Consider the following 17,313-nt stretch of genomic DNA (forward strand, 5'->3'; position numbering starts at 1 on the left):
AGAAGGCCTTCAAAAGTAGTTCCCAGCATCCTCCCTGCTCGCGAGCTCAAAGGGGAAATGGGTTTGTGCTGTGCCTTCCAGCTCAGTGAGCAGTTATTGGAATTACACACCTCCGAAAAGACTCCTTTATGTTCCATAAACCCTTGGCTTCTGAGCCAACTCCCACCCCCCTCTCTCCTGGGATACCGTGAGTGATGTATTTGAGAAGGGCAGCGGAGGGATTGCGGGGCAGGGGAGAAAGACAGAGCAACAGAGAGAGTGAGCGAGAAAAAGCCTGAGCCAGACAGAGTTTTTCCATGTTAATTAATACGCACGACGCTCTGCCACTAATCAATGTGACGACTGAACATGTAAAGCAAAGGAGTAATTACTGCACGGCTAAAATTACAGACAGAATCAATGTCCCACAGAAATCAGGAGACCAAGCAATATGAAAGAATAGCCAAAAACCAGAGGTTTTACCTGCTTTACCCTCGGTCTTCCTGGTGAAAACTTCCTCTTTGAGATGGCTGGCTTTCCCATACCTATTTTGGGCGTTAGGGGGATGAAGGTGGTGTTGGACACACTGGGGCTGTATCCGACTGGGTTTAGGCCATAGGTAGGAGTCTGGTTTTGAGACGTCTCCCTGGGCGAGGCCTCTGTTGAGAACGGGGACTGTGTCAGCTTGGTGGAGCCTTCGGAGGACAGCGAGGGGGAATGTTTTAAAATCAGGCTCTTATCCTCCGTGGGAGAGCTGAAACCTGAGAAGCTGTGGTCGCTGACAGGTGTAGTATGCATTTCCACTGTAGGACTGAGCTCTGCAACCGGTGGGACGCTACCGGCTTCAGGTAGTACAGAACTGAGCTCAGGTTCCTCCACCTCCTCCTCTTGGTCTCTTTGTTGGTCTTGCTTTTGTCCATGCTCAATACCTTCTCCGATGCTCTGGGCTTCCGGGACAAGCTCTTTATACTTCACGCTGGAGAGATCTGAGGGACAGACCTCCATAGGGTCCTCCTCCTGGGCTGGAGAAAGCTTGGGGGAGGTTTCTTTGGTTGGCAAAGCTGGAAGAGCTTTCGAAACGTCTGCTTTAGGTTCATCCTCTGAAGCTTCAGATGGTGTGTTCTCGGATTCCTTCACCCTTTCCGACGCATCGAGGACATCGTGTTCCTGATCGTGTTCCTCGGTAGTGGAAGGGGCCTGAAAGGAGAGCGAGGACACGCCCACCAAAGTGGAGGAGCACAGAGGAGGTTCGGGACCCTCGGTCAGAGTGACCGTCACTTGGATCTCTTGGACAGGTTCACCAGCTGAAAGAGACACAGGAATCTAAGGGCTTTGTGTCTACAGAAAACAATATTACACAACACAAAACTGCATCAAACCAAAAAGGGATGGCCTTGATAAACACTTACATGACAGAAACTCTTCTGGAACTGAAGGAAGTGGACTAGCACCGGCCTCTGGCTCCAATTCGACTTCCTCCTCTACCTCATTCACTTCCTCAAAACCCATGAAGACATCTAAAGAGAGTCAAGAAGTGTTATGTTAAACCAATGAAATACTCTGGCGTTGTGAACATGCACATTTGTGTTTCTGAGTTACAATAAACATGTGTTTGGAGAAGCACTCCAAGTATCTCCTCTCAATTTGTGATCACAACACGCAACGTTTTCAACACACAGCACACAGCTGGTGAACCATTTTATATTATAAAACATCAGGTAATCTAGAACGCTTGTTTAATGCAAAAAAAATCCAGGGTCAATGAGATCTGTCTGTGACTTAATGTGATTTACATAAGGAAACAAAGCCCCTGCAGTAAGCTGGGGTGGTATTCTGAGGAGAGTTCGGCTTTGATAACATTAAAATCACAGCTGAATGGATTCAGTAGGTAAGAAATGACACTTATATTGTCTTAGTATCAATATTACACATGTGTGTAAAACTGTCCTGCTCGCTTCTCCATCATCCATTCATGCTTCTATCACTCTGAACAGACAAGAGGAATACTCGAGCGCCGTCACCATGACAACATATTTCCCTGCCCTGCTCTCTCTCTCTGCTGATACACGAATAAACATGAGTCATGTTCTCAGCTCTTCCTCGCTCAGTACCAAAGAAACCAAAACAACGGTTGAAAAAACCCTCCTAACCTTACACAGGCAATATTTCAATAGTAAAAGTCCTTACAGGTCATTTGGGGGATTTTGAGGTGGAAAAAAAGCAAAATAAATCGAATCCCAGTTTCTTGAGGTGTCATTCTGAAAGGTTGTATACACAACACGGTCTTCATCTAAAAACAGAAAACTTGTTGTGTGTTTGGGCTGTTCGTTTACAAGACAACCGAGTTTTGGGTGCCTGAAAATGAAGACGTTTAAAAATAGGTTCGGAGTGCAAGTTTGAACAAGTCATCTGTGTGTGAAGTAGAAAATGTAACTGTAATGTGATGTCACGTGCACATTACGCGCTTCTTTACCACGTGAACGTGGATTATTTTGAAAACGTCTCCATTCTGCCAAGTGTTTCAAAACTGCAATTTTCTGTTTTGTTTTGCCTATAGTTGTTGTGTAAACATACTTTAAGATGCTTTTTAAACAGTATAGAAAGAAGTTTTTTCTTTGTTATTTGGTCCAAGTCATTGATTTCCTAAAGTTGTTTTTATCAAATTCTGTTTAGTTATGAAAGAAACTAATTATGTTGAAAGAACTATTTTTCTTACTATTACACCGTGTCTACACCGGACAAAAGACAATAGAACGCATTGGAACCCAACGGTTGCCACGCCGCGTCCGGTGTAGACACGGTGTAACTCATTTCTAACATTTAAATGCCTTCAGATTAAAAGTTTCCACGATGTTGAAAAACATTTCAGGCCAGTGACCCTAAACTTACGAATGGTAGTGTTGGTCCAAGGTTGTGACATAACATGATCATTTTTTTAACCCAGCTCTTTTTTTGTGGTCTTATTTCAGTAATGGTTTGTGTGGAATGAGTTGATGTGGGGCGGGGTCGGGATGATCACGCATCACTCAAAAGTGCTGAAGTGATGTTGTTTGTGGTGTCCTGATAACATATCCACACTTACACTTCACTAGCACTGCAAAGCATGATGAAAGCCTCACTGCTTCAGAGCTGCTTGCTATTTTTAACCCAGGAGGACAAGTCATGGTCTAAAGAACACCATTCCCTCCCCTACTACCATGCTTTAAAACAAACATCTACACACACTCAAGGTTTATCAAAATGTACTCACTCACCCCAGCTCCAAAATGTCCTTTTCTCACCTCAAGATCAACCGCTGATAACGAAATTATAAATTCTCCAAATACTCCCACCCTTCCACAGCAATTTGGCAGCCCAACAAATAATAAACTGCTGAGCTACAGTACAGTCCATTCAGTGGTGGGTGAAAACTACTGTAGATATGCTGCCCGATACATATAAACAGGCCTAAGGGGGTCTCAGCGGACATGCAGAGTTCAAACACAGAGGAAAACTGCTGGGATCATGAGGAACTGATGCACAATGACTCCAGTCTGACAGACAGGACACATTAAAGGAGAATACTGACACATCTAAACTCCAGAGAGACCAGAAGAGAGCCGCCGGCTGATCTCAGCACACTGACACGCTATTAGTGCTTATCAGGTGAACTCTCACGAGTCCTTCACTCACAAATCCTCACCTGACGGTGTCACCTGGCAGCTCTCCTCCAGAGTAAATCAGATGAATGCAAAGGCTTGTTTAAACCCAGTGTGGATTTGACATCAGACGGCCAGTAGCCTGCAGTCGAAACTCCTAACACTTCCCAAGATCACAAGACCTGGAATCAGCCAGACATTCACTACCATCAGCCATCTGTGCACGAGTCCAGGTGACGGTGTGATGTTTGTGCGCTGGATAATCTGAGCGAGCGCGGTGGCAGATCTTTTCGGCTGTGTCAGTATGACTCACCGACGGCGCGTCCATGACAACAGAAGCCGTCGTCAGATGGACAGTGGAGTCGTTTTACAGCACCCATGGGAAAATACCCGTCTACTGACCGTGTGACACAAGCTCTGAAATCACCTGCTCGTGTGTGTGTGTGTGCGCGCTGGGTACACACGTCATACACACAGGTACCTTTAAACTTACGCTAGTCGATACTAGGGTTTAAGTCAAAATGAGCAGTTCACATTTTTATTATGAAATAGGATTTTTGTATTTATTTAAATTGTTTCATTTCTTGCACTTCATCATTATTATTTCTATATTACTTTGAAAACCCAAAACATAAGGTGCGACCCTATTTATGCACTATTATATGCCATTTTGTAATAGAGTCATTGCGAGTCGTGTGTTCACTATGAAAATAAACAAATATAAGAGGTACCCGGATGATGCACTCATTCAACAGAAAAAATAGAAGTTTAGCTTACATAGAGGACATTAGGCAGGGCTATTAGGTGCTGCGAGAGCAAAGTTCTCCCGTGGAGTTAAGCTTTAATCTGATGGACAGAACAGATACAAATTATATCAAAAGTGAAATGTACAGTCTGGGTGGAGCCAGGTGGTCGAGTGGTTCGTGCTCCGACATGTGGCGCCGGTGCGTCCTGGGTGACCCGAGTTCAAGTCCTGGCTCGTGGTCCTTTCCCGACCCTACCCCCTCTCTCTCATGCACTTTGCTTCCTGTCCTCTCTGAAAAGAGTCTCTCTCTGTCAAATAAAGGCAAAAAAACGCCAAAAATAAATCTTAAAAAAAAAAAAGTGAAATGTACAACTTGAGTTTAATGACACGCAATTTATGCAGTCATTTGACATCGTCTGGGAAACCTAGTTAGTATAAAACTGTTAAGGACAACACTACCCTCCTTAAATTCATACACTACAGTGCATAGCGCATATTTTAAATGCACAGTGTATAATATTTGGGACACAGTAATTGTTTATTTCATTGAAAAATACATTAGCTACAAGTTAGTATTTAAATTACAGCTAATTAAAAAATAACTATATATTTAAGAGAGAGTTTTGCCACTAAAGTGTGCTTATTCAAAACAAATCGCAGCATGATGACGTTGTAAAGAAAGGTTACCTCCACATCCAAAGGAAATCAATCTGTCTTGAATATCACGTCCATGGATAAGGTAACAAATTAAAGTTTTATTTATAATACGTTTGATCACTTAAATTCAAATTATTTTATTTAATTCCATTCAATTTCAAAGAAGCGCTAAATCACAAATTTATCTGACAAAACAGTTGTCACTGTGAATTTGCTTGGGGGCTTGCATGAGACATTTGTTGTACATTGCAGTTTTGTATAATGTAGCGCACTGTTTCCATGGTTTTTATAGAAGTTAAACCAAAAACTGAGGATAACGTGAATATGAAACCACTGACAGACCGTGTCACTGGGTAAATTTGAGATAACTCTGGATTTCAATACAATACAATAATAAAATAGAATTCAATATTGAACATTCTTTTACCGTTTTGTGGATATTTCAATGCAGAAATCATCATCCTAACATTGCTGTGGTATTGCAAATCATACAGTATATGTTCACTAGTACTGATATCGTACTTTCCTTCTTTTCCAGTCCTAGTGTTTACGTGTGTTTGTGTGTGTGCTGAAAGACATGTTGATTGTGTGTGTGTTTATCAGGAAGTGGGGGTGTGGTAGTGTTGGTTAACAGGTGGGCGTCTCATGTCTTCATAAGTGCTCTCTCTCTCTCTCTCTCTCTCGGGGGCTCAACAATGGGATGATTGCTTCCTCTAGCTGTTGGCAGTGACCCAATGCATTGCTGCTGGCAAGCCTGGCTTTACAAAGAGCTCTTATACTGCAGGGTCTGATCGCATCCTTTTCTGCCAACCACATGCCAACATACATCAACTCAACACCATGAGCCCACAGGGGGAAAACCATTCGTAATAAATAAGGTGCAGTTGGGGGATGGAAGATTCATCTCGCTGCTATTGGGCTGGAGGATGAGCCCATTGTCGTTACGTCTGATAATAATGGGCACAAAGAAAATAAGACTTGCTTTTAGTATTTCGGGGCCTCAATGATAGGTCACCAGCTGGGGCCGTAGGCACAGGAAGCTGCTAATAGATGCATTCTGTTTTCCTTTCTTTAGCGGCAGAGTTTCAGAGAGACCTCCAGCGATCTAGACTTTGGGCCTATTAAAGATACTGTAGGGCGCAGGTTAAGACCACATAAAATGACATGACAAAGCCAATTTTCTTCCCCATCCTGACATTCTTCCCTTTGAAACAGGAATTCTGGGCTTGCTCTAGTTTATTTTCACAGAAAGTAAATAATTGTAAATACAACATCAAAAATAAATGAAAATCTAGATCTCTAAATATTCTCCATATAGTGCATAGGCTGAATGTCTTCTACTGGCCTTAAACATTTAAATCAGATAGTAAGCACAGTCTGATATTTCCAAGTTTCCTTTGCACAAAAAACATGGCATACATTATAAAGATGTTGAGAGGTTGTGTTGCGTCAGCGTTTCTCTACCTGCACAAACTGACAAACCCACTGTAATTCCAGTTAGGCCCATGCATTACATCTCTGTCACATTCAATGCCAGTCTCAACCGAACCTCTTAACATTACCCTCCTGAGTCAACCAACCAGTGCTTAACATCACTAACACACACAACGCCACTGCAGCTGACCAACAGTACAACACTGCTGTCAAAAAATCAAGTAGACCTGGGTGGTATGAAAGTATATAGGCCGTTGTGACAAAATAAAATGTGACTATTTTATATACATTACAGACAAAGTGAGACATTGCGCGTGAGGCTGACAAAGAAATGAAGACAAACAAACAGATCAACAGGACCCACAACCAAATCCAAAGCAGGAGGAGAAGCTTATTAAAACATTTCCAGCATCTGTGGCGTAGACATGAGTTTCTATAAATACATAAACATACAACTCTATTTTGTTATATATCATTACTGTGAAAAAAATAATAATTTAAGCATACATTTTTTTGGTCATACCGCCCACCCTTAAAACTAAGCTGGATTTCAATAAAGTAAAATGAACATGTTGAGCATCTCTATAGCTCGTGGCCAACCTGCCAAAATCACACTTTCAAATGAAGCGAAATGTCCTTGACTCCTCAAAAACATCAGCCGAACAACTTCCCTCTTCCTCCACCAGGATCTATTTTTCTGTAAAGCTACCAAATGCGATGACTGCTGTGTAATTTTGCCAGACGGATGGCAAACAAACCCATCAGAGATATGGACTCACCCTCGGCTGGCTATGGGTCAGCGAGCGACGTCTCCTGGCGGCTGACAGTCGGTTCGTGCCCGGTCTCTTCCTCCACCTGGTTACATACGCTGCAGGTGTACCCATCCTGCACCAGGCCATCCGGGTCAGAGCCCTCCTGTCTCTCACAGTCCACGTGAACCCATCTGAGAGAGAGAGAATTACACAATGAACTCCAACGCCCCAGTCTATGATGAGAAACCTTTGACTTGACCGCAGACAGCAGGAGAGAGTACGTCTACTTTTGGCACTAATCATATCTGTATTTTTACAAAATACAAGCAAAAACTCTGGGCAGAGCAGAGCCTAACGTGTATTGTAAGCAGAAAACTGTATACCAGCACCAGAAATCTTGAGAAAAAAAGAAATAACTAAGAGTACAATCTAGATACCAATTACGCAAACATAGTGTACAGTTCCCAAAATACTTTGACATAATAAACTGCAACGATCTTTGAACTAAAATAAGTCATGGTGTGTGCAGAGATGACACAGATTAAAGGCACTTGTGTGAAGACCGCTCTATAACACATAAGCCTTTCATTATATCTGACCTCTCATGAATCCTCGAAGGAAGATAATCAAATCCATTAGATGAAGAAATGACACGCACACCTTTACACAAAGACTCATTGTGTCACTCTCAAAGCCAGCGGTTCAATTTCAATGCTGTACAGATCTGTGTGAATTTGCAGTGTTTCTATTGGTTGATAATGGTTTATGAAGGCGATACAGATTCAATCAATACTCTTCATGCTCACAATAGCTCGGACACTACATTCAGTCAGAATACATGTTTTTTTATGACATATCAATGTTAGTGTTTACATTTCGGAGGTTATTTAGGTTATTCAGGGCACAAAGCAGTTTCTTACCTCTTGCAGGTAGAGCAGGTGTGTTTGTCTGTAGGGTTGTCTGTATTTTGACTCCGTCCACAGATGAGACAGAGAAGAGCTGATTCCTGTTGCTGTTGACATCCCTCACATATGAGACCATTTGAAGACCATTGACCTCTGGCTCTTATGCCACACTGAGCACATGTCCGACAGTTCTGCAACAACACAACCATCATCTTCACATCTTCAAATACATACCTACATGAAATCATAACTGTTAAAAAAAACAAAGCTGACACTATTTTCTTAGTTTTTTTCTGGTTGCATTGGGCACAATGTATGTGTACGTTACTCTAAAGAAAAATGTATTTTTCTACTGATGTAACTGAGGCCAGGGAAAAATATTCCCAACATGTCTATCCAAAACCAATTGTGTCATAGCTTTATGATCGTTGATCGACAATCAAAATTCAGATAAGATCACATGCTGGCCTAGCGGGCGATCACACGGAACGCGTCTTTTCTGTTCGAAAACCACATGTCCACTCTAAACTGAGTACTGACTGACCTCAATGCTGCAGAGAACTGTAATGCAACATTTTATGTCAAATACCACAACATCTGGCATAAGATTCTTGAGTTTATAAATCATTTCTGAAATAATGACAAATTCTATTGGGCAAACGGATCTCTATGGAGAGATGTCAATCGCTTTTCTGCTCAGAGTGGAGTTATTTTCAACTTCAACAGAGCGCTCCGCCCAAAACGCGAGGCGCCCGGCCAACTGAAAACAATTCAAAAGAGGCGCATCTAACAGCAAAAGATGCGTTCTGTCTGATCAGGTCCCTAGTCTGGCATTATTACCAAATAAAAATGAACAAATCTATTTTAATAAAAAATATACACATCTATCTCTAAAAGTGTAAGCAACACAAATGTTGTTTGCATGTAAAAACACAGTTGTTTTGTCGCCATAAAGTCAATGATAAAATAGTCTATATATTAAATAATTGTGTGGCCATTTTTTACACTTCACAAAAGCAAAGCATTATTTTCCTCTCATTTGTTAATCATTTCTTTTTTAATACAGATGTGCACCTGATAAGGTGACAATAAAAGATATTTTAAAGCCTGGTATTAATGCAAAGACAGAGAAGTAACTCAAAAGGTCAAATTCTGACCATCTATATTTTTAGCACAACAGCCATCACACCTGTGAGCACACAACAGCAGAAACGGCTGGTCTACATCTGTAAATGACGAACATCAGCTCTGTGCACTTTCTGGGCATTCTCAAAAAGCTCAAATCAATTCAGATTTACATGTAAATTCTACAGCTCCAAAAAATGTAAATCAAGTTTATCAGCCTCCATTATCAGCACTTTATAGGAGCAAATCTGTAAAAAAATTCATCACAATTGAGACAAATCAATAAACAGACACTTAAAGCTCATCACGGACAGCCTGTCAGGACACTGAAGAATCGACTGTTATGATCACCCACAGACTCTTCGCAGTTATAAAAGCCTCTCCAGTCTCTGATGATGAGTTACTACTCAATTCTGATCACAGCAAGAGCTTCCTCAACACTTGCGCCAAGTGCAGAACAGAGACAGAAGAAGCCTAAAGAGATCTGGTTCAGATCTGGTTCCATTTTATTTCTTTATTTTTACACATGCATACATGTAGGGTTGACTAGCAACTACTAACCACAATGCCCCATTTGAAGAGCAACTCATTCTAAATGAAATGACTTCAGTGCTTTACATTTCTAAAATTAAGAGTAAGGCTCATAAATTCAGATCGTGATGTGATCTTTATGTTATTAAGTTCATGTCAATGAAACACAAATGCTTAACCTGAGAGACAAACAGATACCTCACCAGCACCATTATAGTAAAACTACACAGCTCAGCATGCACACGAACAGCGAGCCCAGTCTCATGAATTAAGTATAAATAACACGCGGGTTGCATTATCGTGAAATACGTACGGCAAAGTTCGATTTTGCGTGCATAAATACAACTATTTTTGCGTGCATATGATACGCCAATTTGGCACGCGTGCATATTAACCGGCAATTTGTCTTATTAACCTGTCCCCAAACCCTAAACCTAATGTTAGCGTGCATGCATATTATAACCTCTACCCTAACCCAAACCCTAAACCTAACAGTATTATTTTAATTTATTTCAGTGTTTCCTCTTCATGTACGTTTCAAAATGGCTCTCAAGCGAGGTGCACGCAAACATTGGCGTATCATATGCACACAAAATCGAACTTTGGCGTACGTATTTCATGATAATGCAACAGCGTGTTATTTATACGCAATTCATGAGACCGGGTTGGAACAGCAGAGTTGAATAATTCCCGCAAAAACTGAATTTGACACAAAATGAACTCTTTAACTCCACGTGTGCAAAAACACACAAACGACAAAAAAGCAGGAGTTCTGAGAATGTGTTTGAATGCGGCTGATCCAGAGGCTTAAAGCACGAATCAAAGTGCTGTAAGAGCTTCTCTCTTCTCACAGCAGGTCTGAAAGCCTGTCAAGCACTCCATCCATCCACCAAGACAACTGCAATAAAACAACTACATGCACAAAAGCTATTTTCAACCGCCGACTATAAAAAACGCCTTAAGATGGGACTGCGGTGGAGCAGAGTGCGTTACATAAAAAAAACTCCTGTTCTCACGTCCCGCTGTGGAATATTCCCAAACACCACACCACAAACCGAGTCTACACACAAACACAAGCTTACCTGGCACCTCCAGCCGCTGGTGGGTAAGGCATCCATGACAGGCTGTAGACAGAAGGTATGATAGCCTTTATCACACAAATCACACACCAGCATCTTGTTGTCGTCCCCTGGGTTCCTACAAACCAGAGGAAAAGAACAAGAAGAACGGATTAAGGATAGCACATGGGTAAGCAGGATTCAAGTTGCTTTTATCCTCCCTGCTGAAGGTCCTTCTTATATGTCAGAAGTTGTCCTTTTGTGTTCCTCATAAGAACGCAAGTCATGGGTTCGAAATGACTACGGAGCATAAATAACATTAACAATGATAAACCATTATCTATCAATCAATGTTTGACATCAGTCAATTATAATACTGGTACCTGGAGCAGGATGGCCAGTGTCCTATCATGAAAAAGCTAATAATGGCCAGTGTCCGATCATGAAAAAGCTAATAGTGACCACCAGTTAACACAATAAGGACAGTCTTCCCTCCTCTGTCCAACACAACCTGACTTTCTACAACATGAGTAATAACACTTTCACAGTTGCTTTTCTGAGACCAAACATGTCTGAGTGAGATTTATAGAGCTGAGAGGAGGTTCAGGTGATTGACTCATTTTCAGGCCTGTATTTTCATCAAATGCAAAACCACACGAAATGAGAGTGTCATCTGATATTTACAGCATGCGCTGAGCCATTAACAGCAACTTAACTCACTTGAGGTTCACTGTAAAAAATGATTCTGGAGGGTGCTAAATACAACTCATTAAAATCTGTTAGATTTGACTTAACTATAGTAGTTAGCAGGGTTAATAAATAAGAATGGGTACATTTTACCCGCACTAAAATATACCACAATATGATTGATAAAAACAACCCATGAAAAAAAGATATAGTACACAGTAAAATCGCCAGTGTTAAAAAGGTCAAATTGACACTCACAGTGTTTATATAATCCACACTTTGAGAGTGTGGATTATATATACACTGTGAGTGTCAATTTGACCTTTTTAACACTGGCAATTTTACTGTGTACAATTTATTAAACTGAGTACATTCTACCTATTTGTTAAGATTAATAGTTGACAACATTAAAATATTGAGTAACATTTACCCTAAAATATTAGCCCTGGCTGGAACGGTGCGAATGCATCAACTTCAAGGCGGGAATCAAGGGATGCAAATCATCATCTAACGCAGGGGTGCCCAATAGGTCGATCGCGATCGACCAGTCGATCGCACAGGCAATGCTGGTAGATCGCAATAAATTAACCTGCCTAATATTCTTTTGTTAAATTTTAGTAAAACATTTCATATCGTTACCTCTTTTAATTTCTGTCTGACTTGCACTTGACCAATACATTTTGACAAAATAAATAAAAAAACCACTTACGCAGGCTGCTCGCGCCTTCCAAGAGCTTCTGAGCACTGAGCGCGAAATCGCGCAGCTAGCAGTAGCCTACATGCTTGTTCGCAAAACAATCTAAAATTCAAACCAATTTTTACAATGAGTGCGGTACCAACCAAAAAGTCAAAAACATACCATTTCCATTCGGAGTGGGAGGAAGATTTTTTCTTCACTATGTCTTTTTCTAAATGCATTTGTCTGATCTGCCAGACAAGTATTGCTATTCCAAAGAAAGGAAACGTGGAGAGACATTTTCGGACACTTCATAAAATTTTTTTTATGATTTTTTATGACAACGATTTTCCTGCAAAAAGCGAGCTTAGAAGAGCAAAGGTAAAAGAACTGAAATCTCAATTATCTGGTCAGCAGTCACTCTTTACTCGTCCAGGCCAAAAAGCAAAAGCAGCCACGGAGGCATCATTCCGGGTGAGTCACACCATCGTCAAACATAAAAAATCATTCCAAGAAGGAGAAATGATAAAAGACGCTTTTGTCGAGGCAGCAGACTCATTGTTTCGGGATTTTAAAAACAAATCTGAGATTGTGTCCGCCATCAAAGCTGTTCAGCTATCAAGATCTACAGTTACGCGTCGTTGTGAATTAATGGCCGATGACTTGAAACAGCAACTGAGAAAGGACATAACTGATTGTGAATGTTTTTCATTGCAATTAGATGAGAGCACGGACATTAGTGATACTGCGCAATTGTGCGTTTTCATACGGATGGTGTTTAAAGACATGACAGCGAGAGAGGAACTGCTGACACTTCTGCATATGAAAGAACACACTCGGGGCGAAGACATTTTTCGGGCATTTAAGGACTTTGTCGACAAAACACAGCTTCCGATGTCTAAATTAGTGTCAATCACCACTGACGGAGCACCTGCGATGGTCGGCCGTTCTAACGGTTTTATTGCCAAGTGCAAGGAGGATGATGCTTTTCCGGACTTCCTTAATTACCATTGCATAATACACCAACAATCTCTATGTGCGAAAATGCTGAACATGAAAGAAATCATGGATGTATGCATGAAAATAGTCTGTTCAATTCGTGCACGTTCACTTCAGAGACGGCTCTTCCGCACTTTTTTGGAGGAAGCGGACTGCAACCACACAGATCTCCTGCTGCATACAGATGTCAGGTGGTTAAGCAGGGGCAAATTCTTGGAAAGATTTCGAGGGCTGCTGCCTGAGATAAAGGAGTTTCTCCTGTCTACACATAATACAGAATTCAAACAACTTGAGAACGAGCAGTGGCTTTTAGATTTGGCGTTTTTGACTGACCTGACTAATATGCTGAATGAGCTAAATTTAGAGCTGCAAGGTAAAGAGAAGATGGTGGTCAACATGATCAGCTCAGTTAATGCTTTCAAAAGAAAACTACAGTTACTCACATCAAAGCTGCAGTGCCACGAATTAGGCAACTTCCAAAACATTGCATCTGAACTTCACAAGCAAGGAAAGGAGCCAGCACAACTTGACAGTGAGCGCTACATTGAGCAAATTGAAAAGGTCAGATCAGACTTTGACAAACGTTTTCAAGACTTTGCTTTACTTGAGCCAGTTGCTACATTCATGTGCTTTCCATTTAGAGATGAGCATGAGGTTGAGTCCCTGGCCACAGACATGGGAAAGCTGTTTCAGATGAACCCATCCGCATTGGAAAATGAGATTTTAGCACTGCAGACTGACATTGAGGTGAAGGCAAGGGCCAGTGGACAGTTTTGGGACCTTCTTGCAGAAGAGAAGTATCCAAATATCAGAAAATGTGCCACCTCACTGACCGCACTGTTTGGCTCAACTTATCTATGTGAGTCAGCCTTTTCTCACATGAAGATTATTAAGTCAAAACACCGGTCCACCATGACTAATGACAATTTGGAGGCCTGTTTGAGACTAGCTACCAGCAGCTACTGCCCAAATTATGCAAAACTGTCTGATTCAATTCAGTGCAAGTCATCAGAATAAGGTACACATGGCCTGGCTATTGTAATCTGTTGTGCTGTAGATGTTTTGAATTTAGTGTTAAAATTAATGATATCAGCACTTAACATTGTTTTGCATTGTTGAATTCCATGTAGAGAATACACATTGGAAGTGAAATTAAAAAATAAATAAATGTGTTGAATGTGTTATAATGTGTTTTTTAGTTGGTAGATCTTATCAGGTTTACCATTTTAAAAGTAGATCATCACGCAAAAAAGTCTGGGCACCCCTGATCTAACGTTATACTGGTGGAACGCGAAAGCGTCGAGCTACAGGTACGTTTTGTTTAACGTGTTGATATCATTATGAATGTAAATGTTTACTCGTTTAACTGTAATATAGCAAAAGATTTGAGGTAGAATATACTCCTTTAATCTGGCATAAGATTCTTGAGTTTATAAATCATTTCTGAAATAATGACAAATTCTATTGGGCAAACGGATCTCTATGGAGAGCTGTCAATCAAACTCTACTATAATATTTCTCTGTTGTTGTGTCCCATCTGCACATTCTTTGATACCATTCTGTTTGGTCTCTTCAGCTGGACTCCTCAAAACAGCATAAAAAGACATCAAGACATGTAAAATGAAGTAGAAGAAGCAGCTTTCTCTGAGTGTGGGTGTTGAAGAGCGGGATGAAAAACAACTAAAAAACGAATTCCCTAATGGTTGCCATGTATTCATTCACAGCACAGATACTGTAACACTAAATCTAAATTTAACTAAAGCAAGCTAAGCCTTGTCTGTGAAACCAGGCCTATATTATTCAAACTAATTCTTTAGATTAATTTTTTACTTTTTATTTCTTCAAACCATCTGTGAGTTTGAAATGTTCAGTAAGTTTATCAGTGTCTTATTGATTGACAGCAATAATGGTGTTACCGTTGTCTAGGCCCACACAGATTCAATACACTTTTCATCTTTATTTCTTGTTTTAACTCATGTTGACATTTTAGAAAAGCCAGTGTAAACCTTTTTTTGGTTTTCTTGTGGTTTAACCGCTCATCTGCGAGTCTTCTTGACTATTACTACATTATATGTTTAATGTATCGCAGTGCATTTTCGTTTCTCATGCTAACAATAAAAACTTAACTGCCACCACAATATTTCAAATCAATATTTAGGGTCCAATTTTCTACCCATGTGACAAGTAGTCAAGTAGTAAGCTTTGCGTCAGAGTCCTGATCACCCAGCTGTGGTTTATTTTGCAATAACAACCATCTGGATGTGCATTTACACTTACGTAACACACCATTGCTCATGTGATATTGCCTAATATACACACTTATTTCAAATGCATATGCGTACGTTTTTCATGAATTGCACTGCGCCCCACGGTACCTCTGCAACATACGATTTGCATTTTGATATGCTTCGTGTGGCCCAACCAGACTACTGGGGCTTGTTTTCGATGAAAAGATAACAAAAATACGTTTAAAAGAGCTGTTGGCACTACACTCAAATTGGCATCTGAAATTGTCGTTCAATCCGAAGGAAATTTGTCTGAATTACAGATGTTCACAATCCACTGGGGCACGTTCACTGGATTAACACCGAAGGTTAATTAATGACCGGCCGCACTGGATACTCACTTGCACGCGAGACAGACTTTACATTCGGGGCACTGCCAGCCTGCCCTCTTAAGCGGTGTTATTGTGATGTCCAGACACATTGCGTGGTAATGCTGGCCACACGTACAGCAGAACAGCTGGTCCAGAAGATCTCCAGGGCTGTCACACACCACACAGTGCACCTCATCTTTTGCTGGAGAGAGAGAGAAATGTTGGGCAAAATAAAAACCGAGCATCTCATATTCACACAAGTGCTGCTCGGGTCTTTCAAAGTTACATATATTCAAAGAAACATCAGTAAGGCATCTAGGGAACGTGTGTACTGTAAAAAAGAAACTCACATCGTATGAGAGCTTGTTGGATGTGGTCTGAGCAGAGGACGGTGCATTTCTTCATGTCCTGGAAGGTTCCGGCAGCAGCCGCGCAGGGGTAATGATACGAGCGCCCACAGCTCTCCTCACAACACTTCATAGAGGCTCCAAGGCGCTTACAGTATGCACAGCACTACCAAAAGAAATGAACACAAACTTCCTTGCAACTTATATTTTTAGGTACATTTGTGTAATATTTAAAACATTATTAGACTAAATATGTCGATTTTTAAGAGTTCCTAGGGTCACTTGAGTGAAATGTTTCTCTTGAACTGAATCTGAATGTGGATCTCTTTTGCATCAGCCTTGAGTGCACGTGTAGCCTAAAAAGCTAAACCTTCGATAGTAAGGTCAGGCTATTAGCTGAGCCTCGGTGATCCTCTCGCATGTCTATTTGCTCATTACATTGTTTTCCCGTGCATTTTTCAGCGTTCAGGATCAAGGCAAATGCCATCCTAAAAAAGGCCACGAATGACGACTGGCCAGACATTTAAATCAACAGTATGAAAAAAGCACTCGCATTTTGAATAATAGAGGACACCAGGGCCTAAAAAGGGCTCTAAACTAAAAAATGTCTCTAGTCAGCAGTTTCTCATGCTTGAAAAACCCTTGGCCTAAGGCCCAAATGCAACAATCTGCAAAAACCTTTTAACACTGAGCTTTAAGCAATTATCGTCCAGGCGGCGAGAGTCCTCTGGGGCTGACACTAGTCTCTACCCACACTGTTTTTTTCCTGAATCATTTTGAAGGCCAGCCATATAGAGCTGTAACCCCACACAGTATTTCATCACTCTCTCCCACGTCTGCCTCAGATAACCAGAATGAAGCCATCTCATCAAACATCTCCTTCATGGGGTGAAAAAGCTACAGTTGATACGCTATTGCTGCCAAGAATCCAAGGACACTTTATGAAGCACAACAACATTTCCACGTTGTAATCCTACTGTATCTGCAAAGAGGCACAATGGCAGATTTCCAAATGGAACAGAGAAGTGATGAAAGATGCTAATAAAACACTAGATGAAATGTTGTGCTCTGGATGGTTTGTCTCTGTCATTCATGGTGAGGACAGAAGCTAATCAGCAATATCATTTGATGTTTGTGATGATGTTTATAGATATGACGCAACAGAAAGGATGTGTGGATGAATT

General features: G+C 41.0%; 1 protein-coding gene across 1 annotated transcript in view; it reads right to left on the reverse strand.

Moving 5' to 3' along the window:
- kmt2ca (lysine (K)-specific methyltransferase 2Ca) overlaps nt 1-17,313 on the reverse strand; it is a 122,429-nt gene that overhangs the window by 50,085 nt on the left and 55,031 nt on the right. The window contains 7 exon segments of the mRNA XM_057328655.1: nt 463-1,283; nt 1,389-1,496; nt 7,233-7,396; nt 8,126-8,301; nt 10,849-10,963; nt 15,813-15,984; nt 16,133-16,295. Coding sequence (XP_057184638.1) covers nt 463-1,283; nt 1,389-1,496; nt 7,233-7,396; nt 8,126-8,301; nt 10,849-10,963; nt 15,813-15,984; nt 16,133-16,295 — 1,719 coding nt within the window.

The sequence above is a fragment of the Triplophysa rosa genome, unplaced genomic scaffold (genome assembly GCF_024868665.1).
Source record: "Triplophysa rosa unplaced genomic scaffold, Trosa_1v2 scaffold62_ERROPOS344091, whole genome shotgun sequence".
Classification (NCBI taxonomy): Eukaryota; Metazoa; Chordata; class Actinopteri; order Cypriniformes; family Nemacheilidae; genus Triplophysa; species Triplophysa rosa.